Here is a 15,000-nt window from a genome sequence, read left to right as displayed (position 1 = left end):
GGAGCCATGTTTTTTAAGAGCAGACAGCAAGAAATCATTGAACTGGCCAAAAGCTGTTTCTTATCTTTTAAGCATTCCTAATTTTGCAGTTCCACTTTGGATCGAGACAAGAGGTACTTCTGTGGGGGTTAATTTAACCTCTTACAGGAGACGTTGTAAATTCCTATTAATATGCAGTGGGGGAGAGGGGAGGAGAGGAAGGGTGTTAGTATAAAAAGTAGATGCAAGTGGTTGAAATTTGACACTTAATGAGGCAGAAACTATCGTGCCTTATTATACCAAAAATCATTTCCTTTTTTTAAAAAAAATGTCTCTAATACTATGGGGACAAAACAGCGCGAACACAGAACAGGCCAGAGGTTTGTGCTCATAATCCATCCTCATTTTGAACAAGATAATTTGTGTGCATTTTCCATCTCTAAACTCCCAGATCATCAAGGGAGACCAACAAAGTGCGGGGAGAATAGTTTGATAACACTGCTTGGGCTGCAAATGTTATATTTTTTACATCAAAAAACACAACTAAATGTATGCAATGTGACTATCAGCAGGGGGTTCGTGAAAACTCTAATACATTCTCCAAAGGAATGGTATTTGTATGGAGATCTACATGCTGATCATAAATAAATGAGATTTTTGACAGTTTAGCATAAAGCACATTGAAGTTATCTTTGATTCTTAAGAAAGGATATCCCCGAAGGAATACCAGAGGATGATGCTTAAAGCTGTCACCAACTGATGTTGTACAACAAGTTAAATACAATTCATTAAACTGCTGAAATCTTTCAGCCAGTTTTAAAATCTCCTGCTGCGAAAATTGTGCCACCTGGTCTCCTACGTTTGCTCCCTTTTGCTTCACAAACTTGCTCTGTACAGAGCACTGATCTGCCAGATAGCGTTACAAAAATGCTGTGGCTTCAAATATTAATGAGTTTATAATTTAAAATGGTAATATTGTTCTCCGGAACATAATTTTCTTTAGTACTCGGGGAGGTTGCAGTTAATAAGCAACAGCTTGTTACAAAAAGCTACACGAGTCATTTTTATTTATGATGGAATTGATCATTTTACTTGTCGTAAAAATTCATGGCAAAAATTAAAACTCAGCGCAGCATTGCTGGTATTTTTTTTATTTTAGAGCACGTGGGCAAGAATGATTTCAGACCAGTAATCAAACAAAAAGGTGTCTGCAAACCAAAACAAAATATCACGTCGACATAGTTTGAGTAAAGGAGGATGCATATCAGATTCACAAACTCAGAGAGCCGAGTGGAAAGAAGAGGTCAGTTTTCTCACATGCTCGTTTTTTTAAATTCATGCACCCAGGCTGTGTTTCAAATAATTCAAGGTAAATATTCACAACGCACACTACGGTTAACAACACACTACAGTCTTTTTTTCAGAAAACTCTGCAATTTTCTTAAAGATATCAAATTATTGCTGTAATGCATTTCCCTGTGGCCCCATGAATTACAATAGCGGACATCATCTGCGGAATGTTTCACTGTTTATGGCAATGTTTTCCATTAAATCACTCAAATTCGTGTGAATGGTGGGGAGCTGGCCGAGGTAGGTTGTAAAAGGGGGAGGGGAGAAAAAAAAAGCACAATTTATCTTTAGTCTTTTTTTTAAAAAAAGGAAAATATTTCATTGGGTTTTCGAAGTCTGTAAGGGAGCAAATGCCAGATGGTTATCACATTAGACCATCGTTGCTTTCTTGGTTATACTCTCAATCTACGCTAATGTTTTAAACGCTGAGAAAAAAGCATTTGGAAACGACAATGAAAACACGTTCATCCAGGCTTTTCAGTCGCTTCCTTGCTCAACAAATCAGAAAAGGACCGCTTTTTGGCAAAAAATGGACTAAGATTTTACTTGGTTTTTAGCCCTTTTAATTTGTGCTCTGTTAATCTAGAGTTTTGGGCTGGATTTTTAGTTTATGATTTATGAATATTGTGGCTATGGAAGTGATGGGGGGGGAATTAATTTCACTCAACTCCAATTGAAACTCAAGAACTAACCTTTTTAAATAACAGTGAACAATTTATTTTTTTCTATGTTTCAATCAATACCACTTGGTCCTTTTTGTACCACTGAAGAAGCTGCGAGCATAACATAGAGCTTGTAACATGGCTCTAGCGTGATAAGAGCCCACTTAAAGTTGTAATATTATTATCAAAATCCAACGTTACAAGTAAGAATGCTACAACTATTCAGCTGTCAGCAGTGCTGCGATAACTTAGCCATGATAAGTACTCTTTAATATTAAACTGAAATAATATTAAAGTAATTGATTACCACGATGTACTCCTACACAGTTCATGGAAACATACAGAATTCTTCTGACTTAACTATAATGTGTCTAGAATTAATAAACCGAAGAATGTTTGTCTTTGACATTCCAGTTTTAGTGTTGTTATGATCAAAAGGAAGGGATCTTCAAAAGCATTTCAAATCCCCATTAGCTCAAATATCCTAGCCACGAATTTTACCAGAATTCCCATCCTACAGTAAAGTATCCTGTTCCACGGTTTATTTTTACCCTTGTGGTAAACACAGAAGTCTGAACATTTCAATATTGCTGAAAACATCGCGTTTTTACTCCACTCCCACACGGAGTGGATTTCCAAACCGGTTTTAATCAATTGACTCCCCAGATCATTTCACTGGCATTTTTACACTGAAGCAAAAACCACAGCAGCGTTCAGACTGTTTTGAATCTTACTGAGGGGGTGCAGAAAATCAGTTAATTCAGTGGGACTTGCTCCTTAAATTCTCACCATTGAAAATCTACAGATAATTATTTTCATAAATCTTACTGAACTCAAGCATTCCTTACTCTTAAAGAAAGCAGTCTCTTCTTTCATGCACATAAAGCTACAAACTCGGGAATCTCTTTTGGTGTCTGACATATCTTAGGTTCACCTTTATACCACCTCTGATGCTGGACGTTTATTAGTTAATTTTTGAGATGTTATCTGTTAAGTTTTTAAATCACTGCATGTTTGTGGCCAATGGTTAAAAGTTGCAGCACTAATTCTGTACCCACAGTTCATGGTGAATGAGTTTGATTTTCACAAAGATCCAAGGGGTAAAAGTGCAGGTTATATAAATACTGAATTGCAAATGAGTGGGAGCACGGTTAACAAGAACAGATCTGCGGGGAGGATATATAGGCAGGTAAATTTTCACCTGTTGAGACAAATTCTCTGTGTGAATCTGTTAAGTACCAGAACATTCATAAGGAATATGGAATGGAAATGAGTAAAGCAAAATGATAGAAACAGCGGCAGCAGTATGACAACTGGATGACTTGGGCAGATTAACTGCTACAGTGGAACCAATATTATTTTGCTAAACAAATGGGAACTTTTTCCATTTATCTGGAAGCATGGGCTGCTTCTCAAATATCACCTTGTTAAATTCCACGTTACAAAGAAAATAGAATAATTATTTTTTTAACCAGGGTGGTGCAATCAAACAGGGTATTTTAGATGAAATTCAATTCAATTCAGTAGTTGATGGGTTAACAGATATTTCTTTAAGAGGCCTGAGACCATTGCACTAAAATGAAGAAACATTTTGGATATCTCACTAGGACAGAATGTCATTTTTTTTGGAATCCATGTCAAATATTTGCTGGAAGGTAGATTGGAATCTATAGCTTGTTTAAGCTAGTGTAAAATTAAGAACAGTTTGTCATTGACATGATACAGTCCTGACAATGTCAAATGTACAACTGCAGCTACTGTTATTCATCAACATCTCCAAATATATATGGTTTTAAGATACAAAGGTTATTAACAGTAATCTATAAAATTGCAGTGAGTATTTTATTTACATGGGGTCTATGCACACTTAGGGAAAGAATAAAACTACAACTTATTCCCCCCCACCCACCCTTCCATTTCACTTTTACTGAGAATAATAAAAGCAAATTTTAGCTGGGTTATAAAGCACGGAGCCATAATGTGCAGCTCAAATTGTAACATGATAATAGAGTATAAGATCATTTTACGCTAATGTGTTTGGGCCGATGATGAATCATGCTGTGCTTGTTCCGTTATATAGTATGGCGGCAAAACACATTACAGAATAAAAAAAACCTTTTCATTCTCCTTACGTGCACTCTACCCTTTCTCCCCTTCCCTAGTTGCATTTTAGAATTTTTTTTTTCGCGTTCAGTAATGTGCAACACAGGAAGTGACTGAAATGTTTTGCATTACCACTTACAATTCTCGTTTTTTTTTCTCACAGATTTGAGTTTGCGAACAGGAACTCAAATTAATCTAATTAGCTCTCGTGCTCAATATCATTTCCAGCTGGCACACTGCAAGCAAGTTCCCTTCCTTGGGAGATTCAGAACGAACCACACCAGACAACGATACTGGTGACTGATTATCTATTGATTATTGAAATGATTGATTTAATATTTAGATACATTAAAGCACTATTAAAGTGGTCTGATTTCCTGATTAAATGTCCTGCACAGTAAATACACCAACTTTACTTGCAATGAACCCCCTAACTCACTTGGATCAGATTTCTCGGACGATGTGCACGTAAAGCAGCCATCTAATAAACCGGGGACCAATATGTTTCAGAGTTTTACTGTTGCAACAGTCACAAGAGCCCTACTGTAGCAAATCTGATGAGTCAAGTCAAATATCTTTACATCGCTGTTCATTCCCACGCAAACCGCCCGATGACAAGCTGATTATCCAATTACTTACATTTTCCTCAGTTAAGAATGTCAAGTGATTATAATCGATTAATCAGTGCAGGCCAAACTGCAAGACTTACATACAGTGCTCAGGAAACATTTAGTATAGAATAGTTTAACTGTAACAATATATTGGAGGCAGTTTCCCTCACTAATTCCTGATTTGATCACAACAACCACAGCAGACATTTTGTACAAAAAAAATTCTGTTTTTAAGAGCATTATGATTAATAAAAGCAGAGACCTCTTCTGCTTCACATTGCACATGTTACCTTTTTAGTTTCTGTGCTGTTTCCTGACTGATATATTCCTACTTTTCAAACGTGAACCAATCAAATGCCAAATCAATGTCAAAATGTGCGTGTATGAGCAGTTAATTGCAATAAGTCAATCAGACTAAAATAAATTCAGGTGGAGAGGTGATCAGCTTGAAAATGGCTTTATACGGGCGGGGAAAAAATCCTACTAATCTTTTTTAACAAGTCCACTATTCGAATATTTACTATTGGATTGATCCTTGTATTGAGTTTCAACTTTAGCAGAAAAACAAATAGCCTGACTTTTTGCAATGCCTCTAAAATAACTGAGTACTACAGCTTCGGCACTGACTGAATTGGAATGAAGGTAAGTTGTGATGGCTGGTTTGGTGACTGGGAGGAGGCTCAAGAAATGATGCTTCCAACATCTCTGAGAGCAAGGCTGACAACATTGGGTTGAATGGCTCTCATCCAGTTCTGTTTTGGGAGTCCAGGCAGGAAGGTCACAAAAGTACAAACATAAAGTTTCTTGGATGTTAACTACTGTAAAAGTGGACAGTGGTACAGCTGAGAGGAGAGAGCATGCAGCCAAAGCACGCTTGCTTTCCTACTCGCACTACACAACAGACTAGACCACTGGAGGCAAGTTGGATTTCTGTGCTAGACCTTGCAAGCAAATAGGCCTAATTTCTATAAGCTCTGGGTCACACCTTTTGCTGGAGTGAAATATGAATGCCAAAGCAGTTTTTTTTTATTAATTAAAAACTACGCACAACAGAGTACATATTTTATCAGCCCTCAGCTGCTTAAGTATCTAGAAAGACTGGCCAGTTTTTTTTCCCAAGCAATCCAGAGCAAGTACTTGCAAGGGTCATATCTTTTTAATTATCTTTTCTTGCTTTGATTAATTATTCTGTCTGACAATAGCGTGTTTCTAATGCTATTCACCTGCCTTTGATGATTGACAACTTTTCTGTCTGATTCAAAGCAAACAGCTGCTGCCATGATTGCCTAGCAACCAGGATGTGATGGATGAGCCCTAAAGATGGATGGCTACAATAAATCATGTCTCCCGACTATAAAACAGAGAGAGAGGGAGAGGGGTAAAAAAGACAAGACTAAAACAAACCAAAACAAAAGTAAATTTGGTTTTACCCTAACTTTGTTGGGTCGGTAATTGCATTTGAAGCTGACTTGGTGGCAAAAAGTTTTGCAAACGGAGGGAAAAAATATGGACCATGTTCCCCATTTCCCCACAATGTGCAAAACACGAGTGATCCACTCACCAGAGTGTTTAAGCCATGACGTCATATCACTGCTCATGATTCTTTATAAACTTAAGTGTCGAATCTGTATATGGCCCTCGCGTGGTGTTTGGTGACATTATTTTCATTCGCATGTCATAAAAGTTATTTTTGTGTGATCACCCCATGTCAAAAGCACTATTTTTTATTTTAGTGCTTTTCAAAAGTTACATTGCATTAAATTTCTTTCCTCCCACCCAGCTGTCCAGACAGAAACCCCATCACAGAAACTTTTTGTTGTTGTTCTTGATCACATATTTTAGCATGAATATTCTCCTCGCTAAAACGCTGTCTTTTTTTTATTCCCTTATAAAAACGCAAGGCAGTCCCATAATGACCAGCTGGTATCTGGTAACAAACAACTCGAAAGCAAAGCCATCCATCAAACTGTGCACATCTAGGCCTCCACTCCGTCCCAGCTCGTCCAACTCTCAAGTTACAGCTTTACACGGCAAGTCTAAATAATATTCAAAATGATAAATGGCACCATAAGCCTGATATCCATCATCAATCTTTTTTTAAGAAACATCCATCTTCAATAATGCACGTTTGAATCATGTGAAACCAAGAGCTCCCAGATTCATTTACACAACCCCCAGCAAGCTGTGCTGCTTGACTGATACCTGTCAGCCTGTCCCCTAAGTGCAAAATCTGCTGCAAGGGTTCAGGGAGAGGAGGAGAGGGGCGTGGGGGGGAGCTAATAGGAGAGAACACAACCTCTCCACTTATTCTGCCAATCTCTTCTCCCTTCACTTCCCCCCCCCCCCCCCCCCACACACTTTTCTCCCTCCTTCCCTCAGCATGCACTTCCCAAATCAGCGGTGCCTTTCCTGCAACTCTGTACTAAGGGGAAAAGACAGCCTTGCACGAAACTGCTTTTTGCCCCCTCCCTTAGTGTCTGGCAGGCCCATTTGATAAATGACACATGTCATTCTGTCAGTGGGGAAGGGTGGGTCAGTGATATATGGCTCTGCTGAAAAGGAAATCGACTGTTTGGCATGGTGCAGCTATTCTCCACCAGGATTTGGTTTCAGAACTCAGAAAATGAAATCTACCATGTTTCAAGTGCACAGTTAGGGCCAGTTGACGTGTGGCCCAAAGAGCTCTTCCTCCCTGCCCTTCAATTTTTGTAAAATTGCTCCTCTGACGGAAACCGCAAAAAAAAAAGGGGGCCTCCATCAAACTCCTTGACAGTTACAATTAGACTGGTAATACGTAAACAAGTTCCATTCCTGGACGCTTCTTAAAAGTGCAGACTTCCAACCCCACACACAGCTGAGATAAAAATGAGCGTGTTTGAATAAGTATTTCCCACAGCTTGACATCTGCAAAGTAAATTTTTTAAGGAAAAAAAACATTTGAGACAGGCATGAGCAGTTTTTCTCTCTCTCTCTCTCGCTTTCTTTCTCTCTCCCCCCCCCCCACCACCCCACCCCCCCCCTTTCATTAGCTCACTGTCAGGGTGGCAATTCTGTACCTCATTACTGAAAGAGGATTTATGAAGCTGAACCCAATGGCAAAGAAAAGGCATCTGTCAATAATTGCAGGGAGCTGCACTCACAGCTCAAGAAGCTTTGAAATCTCATTAAGTATGCAGTTATCAGGCATAAAGATCAAAAACATTACTCAACTCAGACAGAATCTTATGGAAGAACATTAATTAGCAACAGGCCTACAGTACAAAAACAGACTTCCACTAACACCTGCCCAGCCCACTAAGCAGTAACACCCCCTCCCTTCAAAAAATAATTCCCAGCATCTGAGACTGATCAACTACATGAAACAGGGGAAAAAATTCAGTTGAGACAGTCTTGGCGGTGAAGAGAGAAAAGGAAGAGGCTGTCAAAGTTGAGAAGGATGTCAGCACTGGCCCTGATTACTGGGGCCTATACAGTTCCCGGGCCTTTCATCATCTCTGCCATCAAAAACAGAGTCTGTGTCACAGATGATGACTGATGGCTGCCAGTCTTAACTGACCTCACCAAGCCTCCTGAGCCCCTGCTGAGATCTGGCCCTTGAGCAACAGGCTTGACCTAGCAGGAAAGAACCCCAGGCACTGAGCCCAAACCTGGAGATACATAAAACAGCACCCCTGGTTCTTAAGAAAAAACAGCTAAACTTGTGAATTTTTTTTTTGCTTAGTACAACCCTACGTAAACTTTCTGGTTCCTGACAAAACATGGCTCAGAAGAATGGTTGATTGTTTGCAACAATGCCAAAGAATGACTGCTGAATAAAAAAATAACATCAAATGCATTCTGTATCTGTTAGTCACGTTTAAGTGGTTGTGTGTTTTGGTTCTACAGTACTTCACATAACAGGAGAGAACAAAGGAATTAGAACCTCTTTGAGTTTTTGCAGGTGAACACACCTCCAGCACATGCTATCACTGAGTGGCTCCTTTACGCCATACAATCAAGCCCCATTAATATTATTCATCATATGTAAAAGTAGTTGATAAATACCTTGAAGATAAATATCTTGTCTACACTTGCTTACGTACAAAACATGTACCTGCTGCCTTTGCTGGTGTTCATTTCACACTTTGCCAAATTTGTCAAGCAGAATCTCAAAAACATATTTGTATTATTCAAATACTGCAGCACCATTTAATTTCAAAAAGGGCAGTTTACCTGGTTGATAAATAACTGTGGAGAAACCCACTATTTATACAACCTACTTTACGTAAAGACGGCATGGTGTCTGTCCATTGTGGCCGCAAGCTGAGACTGTAAACCTTCCTGGGATAACGCATTGGTATCAAACCAGCATTAAGCTTCGCCTCCTGATCCCTAGGTTTTGTAATGTTTGGCGACTGGCAACTTGCATGTGAAGACAGCGGGGTGGCATGAAACCGGTGCTGATATCCCGTCAGCCTTGCCATCCCCATGGAAATGAAGACGTTGGTTTACGGCTGCCAATGACACGTGATGTCCTCAATTGGCTCCGACCCAGCCCTTCCTACGTGTGAATTTCAAATATAACAAAGTCTCGTGACTGGCCAGCGCTCCTCATGCAGGCATGGATTATCAGTGCACAGAGCTGCTCCGCTGTGTTTGAAATGTAAGTGGGACCATCTCGGACCCAGAGTAAGGATGTGGTGTGGGAACTGGCGAGCTCTTGAAGTGGCCTTACTCACATATGTCTGGAAGTCAGTTTTCAGGGTGTTGTGCTGTCTAACTTATTTCATAATTACTTCTTCCTTGAATGCTGACGACATCTAAAAATAGACCCACTGCAGCTAAGAATACATGCGTTTTGGTTTTTTTTGGGTGAGAGAACGGCTAACAAAGTGATTTAAGGAGAAACAGTGCGTTTGTCAATGAATAAGAAAACACCCCCACACTATAAAACAAAGTAACTCAGTCGCTTCCCCCTTCCTGAACAGCTGCTCTGAGTGATGAAACCAGATATTCATAATTGATAACATGTGCCCTGACAATACAGATTAATAATTTATAATTACATATAAAAAAGGAAGTTAGTCATTCAAAGCATTCTTTCTAAGTATTGCACCTTTACTTGAAAGCTGACTGTCGAGTATGTGGCGCATAGTACTTTGTGGATTACACGCCAATCAATGAATCCTTTCTGAACTCTGCATTTGAAATAATAAAACCAATGGATTGATGGATGTAAAACTTCACGCTTTTTCCCCTCTCCTAACCCAACCCTAACAATCCTCTGAGCCACATTGTTGCAAAATGAACCAGTCTCATCCTGCTAACTCACCCTGGCTTCACTGCATTCCCATAACCCTGCAGCAGTCACAATTCATTCTAATCACTTTACAAAACAATCTTTAGCAAAAGAAAAATGCAGACTTGTGAGCCAATTTAAGAAATAACTGCTGATACATCAGTTATTGACTACTTCACTCCTGCTCATGATAGTGCTCAAGGCAAAACTGGGAACAAAATGACAGCATCAACTGTATGCAATAAACTGTTGCCCAGGAGAGCACTGAAGCCTTAATTGACAGCTGTCAAGCTAATGGAAGCAATGGCAGTTGATTCTGGAAAATTCTGTTTACTGGCTAAATATTTGGAAGAAACTTTCAGGCAGTCTTATGGTTATGCTTTTTCTTTTTCCCCCCTCTTTTTTTTTCTCTTTGTTGTTCATTCCTTGCAAAAGCTGAGAACGGCCATAACTAATCATTCTGTCAGCTGGCTGCTAGGGAGAATCTCCATCCTGCAGAGCAATGTGTGGCAGGTTTGCAGGCAAATAATACTGCAACAGTCGGCCACAAGTACCTCTGTAGGTACTCTACCTCTCGCTGCTTCCTTCATGTTTGGGCTGCTGGCAATAACAACTAAACAGATTATTTTAATCCAATGAATACAGTATCAGTTTCTGCTTCACCTAGTTTATCTCCGTGATTGATACACTCTCCTTTCTCTAAGATCGCTCCGCATCTGGGCGGGATAACATTGTTGGCACATAAATTTTAAACTTTTATGTACCATGGCAGCAAAACTGAAAAGTTAATGCATTGCACGCTTCAATAATGTTCTCCGTTATTTCTACACTCACCGCTACTTTTTAAAATTCGATTTGAAAGCTGTTTATTCTTACATTCATCTGTTCACAAGAATAGAATGATGCTGTCTAAAGCTAATGTAAGATAACTAGAAAATCATTTCTCGTTCAAATATGCGTTTCACTGTCCTCCCCACAACCTATTTTTGATTTGTTAAAAAGTATATTACACTGCATACACTGTTTTCTCTGATCGCTGTTGATTTCTTTCCTATTGCGTCCAGAAACTAAATCAATCTTTTTTCAGATTCTTGATTCTTGGCGACAGTTTTCGTCTTCTCTATTAGACGATTCACAATGTGCTGTCACAGTGGAGCGAGACATAAAGAATTTGCGCACCTGTCTGTTACGCCTACAAAACCACCATTGCTGGGGGTTGTTCATTGTTGTTGTTATTTCTACTAGAGACCATTAAAAGGCCCTAATTCCTGTGACATGATTATCCAGGTACCAAAGCCCATTTGTCACCTGCAGCAGAAAATTGAGTTAATGCACAACTAAAGGCAACTAGGACTGTGTAATATCAACTTGATTACATCAAACTCGCTGCAAACCTAATTCTGCTGTATGACAGTGCGTGGAGCTTGTCATCTCCAATCATTAAACCTGTCAGGAATCCATCAGGTTTACAGCTAATTAGGTGAACACTAATGAAGCTGGCAAAACAACTTTTCTTTTTTTACGGCTGAGCGGACCTTTCAGTTTGGGAAATCTTGTGTGTACTCAATGCGCACAAGGTTGCTGGAGAATGATTTCCCGAAGTTACCATCAGAGCACATCAGACGACATCTTTTGTTCCGTGTGTGTGTAATGTGTGTGTGTGTGTGTATCTGTGTATGTCTGTGTGTATGTGTGTGTGCTACTTCCATCACTACAGAGCAATCAATTTGTCATCACTCTTTGTAAGCCACAAAGCAGTCATGAACCTTATAACTTGCAGCTGTGAGGGCCAAGAGAGAGAGAGAGAGGGAGAGAAAAAATTACAGGAAGTTCCTGTGCCTCTAACAAAACAGAGGGGGGGGGAAAAGCATGCACCGCTCACTAATTTGTCTTCATCTACCCATCAGCAGCGTAAATACCCTTTTTTCCCTCTTTTTAAATAAGTGGTCTTTCAGTCATCAACACCCCCCCTTTCCCCATATCCATTAGGCAAAGGCATTTTGATAAAGTACGCCAAAGCCAGTGTATGGGAAAGAATGAAAGCACTCACTCTGCCAACTTCTGATTGACCATTAAGCTATTGATGAATGTGCCTGTCAGGAGAGAGACAATTAAATCAAATATGAAACAAAGTCGTTTTGACGGGTCATTTTGATAGAGCAGTCCCATTCTTCCATCTCTTGGAAGAAGACATGCATTTAAGTTTGCGTGTCTGTGTGTGTGTGCGCGCGAAGATCTTGGGGTGCGGAATGTGGGTGTGGAAATCTTAAGAGTGATGTGTGTGTGTGTGTGTGCGGGAGTCAGTTTCATCCCCAACTTGTCTGATTTCACCTCTCTCGCTCTCCCTCTCTCTCTCTCTCTCTCTCGCGGGCGCGCACACACACACACACACACACACCCCAGATTTGCAGCTTTAACATATTTTTTTATCTCTTTTTCTTTGAAAAAAAAGTGAAGTGGTTCGAGAGGGAGATGACAGGGCAGGTGTTACGTCATGGGCATGTGCGTTGCCATGGTGAGTGATTTATTGATGTTTATCGGGAATGAATAGATCAAAGGACGCCGGATGACAGGCGATCAATCACGCATCAAACCAAGGATGGCAATTGTCTGTGTAGATAGAGAGAGAGCGAGAGAGAGAGAGAGAAGGAGAGAGGGGGGGAAACCCTCCCAGTTGCATTCTGCCAACCCCCATTGTTGACTGTGGAGCTTCCTAGTTTTTGCTCACCAACAGAAAGAAGGAAGGAGAGAGAAATAGACAGAGAGAGCGCGCAAGAGAGAGAGAGAGAGAGAAGGAAGGAAGGAAGGGGGAGGAGGAGGGGAGGGGAGGAGGGGGGGGGGGGAAACTTAACTGGACTTGACGTTTTTTTCTTCTTCTTCTTCCTCTTCTTCATAAAGAGCATAAAAAGTACACACACACAAAACCCCCAGAGCGCTGTCAGTCACAGTGAGCTGAGTGTCAGCTGACAAACTCTTCTTTTGTGTGAGTGTGTATGTGTGTGAGTGTGTATGTGTGTGTGTGAGTGTGTGTGGGGTTCGGTTCCCTCTCTCTCTCTCTCTCTCTCTCTCTTTTCCCACCACCATCAACTCCCCCCTTTTTTTTTCTTCTTCCTCTTTTCATCCTTCTGATCGTCCGAAATCGGGGCGACTTGCCACAAGTTATTTTTTCACACACACACACATATATATATATATATACAAAAGCATAATATAAATGAGGATTTTATGTCTCTCTCCCTCTGCTTTTTTTTTGGAGGGGAGGAGAGGACAGGAGGAGGAGGAGGAGGGGGGTAAAGATAAAATCTGATTCCTCTCCCCCCCCTCCCCCCCCCCCCACCACCAACCCCTCCTCCCTCCACCCCCCCCCCAAAAAAAAACCAGTATAATATAGACAGATAAGAGAGTGATCAGAGATAATAGGATGTGCAAACAACACGACAACAACAACAACAACACGCACCCAAAAAAAAAAAAAAAAAAAAATTTTTTTTTTAAAAAAAATTATTATTATTATTTTTTTTTTTGGTTTGGTTTGGTTTGGTTTGGGGGCCAAGTCTCGTACCTGCTGAGCGCCTGGGCTCCTGCTGCTTCCTCCTCGGCATGTTGGCCAGAGTTAGTAGTAGCTCGACAGATTCCCAACTCCTTCCAAGGTGGCCGTGCCGGGGGGCAGGCGGCGTTCGCATGCAAACGACACGGGGCTCCGGGCTGCTGGCGGATCGGGCAGAGAGACACACTCAGAGAGAGAGAGAGAGAGAGAGTGGGGGGTGGAGGGGTGGGTGGGTGGTGGGTGGTGGTGGTGGTGGTGGGCTGAGAGGGAGGGAGAGACACACGCGCACAGGCATCCACATACAGACTATCTATTGCACACACATACACGCACACGCACACATGTACACTACTGCTACTACTACTACTGCACACACACACACACACACACACACAGGGTTCGCTCCCTCTCTCTCTCTCTCTCTCTCTCTGTCTCCCTCCCTCTCTCTCTCTCTCTCTCTCTGTCTCCCCCTCTCTCTCTCTCTCTCTCCTCTCCCCCTCTCCTGCTACACCATCTCCTCGCCTCTCACTCGCAGGCACAAGGCACAGGCTCTCAGTGTGGGAGCTGCAACAGGCAAGCTTAAAAGAAAACCAGATCATCGCGTCACCCAAAGTCGGCACTCTTTAACTGTCAACTTCCACAACCCACCGCCACACCCCCCACCCCCCCCCCCCACCCCCCCCCCACAACACCCCCCCCTCCACCACCCACCCTCCATTCCCACTCCACACACACACACACCCATATACACACACACACGCACACACACACACACCCCACCACTCAACTCACCAGCATTCTCATGCGATGGGAACGAACCCCCCCCCCACTGATTTATTCACCCACTGTGTGCATCTTTTTTTCCCCAACAGAATGGTATCCAGCAAACGAAAGCGCCCAACTCAGTGGGGGTCACGTTTCCCACAAGACACATGTGTATGTATTTTTTTTATATATACATACATATATATATATATATAAAACAAAATAGTTACTTTTTATTTTATGGGGGAGGGAGGGAAATGGAGCAACAACAACAACAACAAAAAACCACCCCCAAAGTTTATCCAACATATTCCTTCAGAGGAAGAGGGGAGGAGGAGGAACCATGCGACAATATGATAGAACTTGGGATTATTTTTCTTTTGGTATCATCTCTCTCTCCCCCCCCCCATCCCCCACCCCCCCCCCCCATCCCCCACCCCCCCCCCCATCCCACCCCTCTCACACACACACACACACACACACACCATCATCATCATCATCATCATCATTCCTGGACATGTCAGTCTGTCTTTGCATTCACACTCTTTTAACGAATGGCCTGGAAAAGTGTTGGTGGTTAAACGAGTCTTTACTTACATTTTTTTTTCGGGGTGTGAGGTGTGGGGGGTGGGTGGTGGGGGGTGTGGGGAATCCTTCGTATGATTTGCCAGTAGTTTCTGGGTGGGGAGGTGGTGGTGGTGGGGG

At 41.6% G+C, this 15,000-nt stretch overlaps 1 protein-coding gene across 3 annotated transcripts in view; it reads right to left on the bottom strand.

Moving 5' to 3' along the window:
- tshz3b (teashirt zinc finger homeobox 3b) overlaps positions 1-14,910 on the bottom strand; it is a 51,817-nt gene extending 36,907 nt beyond the window's left edge. The window contains exons 1-2 of one of the 3 annotated variants that reach the window (XM_042340189.1): positions 14,893-14,910; positions 13,546-13,688 (exon numbers count right to left, since the gene is read on the bottom strand). In XM_042340189.1, coding sequence (XP_042196123.1) covers positions 13,546-13,666 — 121 coding nt within the window. In that variant the 5' untranslated portion in view covers positions 13,667-13,688; positions 14,893-14,910. Of the gene's footprint in view, positions 1-13,545; positions 13,719-14,892 lie in introns of those variants that run through there. The other 2 variants (XM_042340188.1, XM_042340186.1) reach the window with 2 other exon arrangements.
- Positions 14,911-15,000: the final 90 nt, after the last annotated feature.

Source organism: Callorhinchus milii, unplaced genomic scaffold, assembly GCF_018977255.1.
Source record: "Callorhinchus milii isolate IMCB2004 unplaced genomic scaffold, IMCB_Cmil_1.0 Scaffold14, whole genome shotgun sequence".
Taxonomy (NCBI): Eukaryota; Metazoa; Chordata; class Chondrichthyes; order Chimaeriformes; family Callorhinchidae; genus Callorhinchus; species Callorhinchus milii.
Note: the sequence above shows the minus strand (reverse complement) of the source record. Positions and strands in the feature narration are given on the sequence as shown.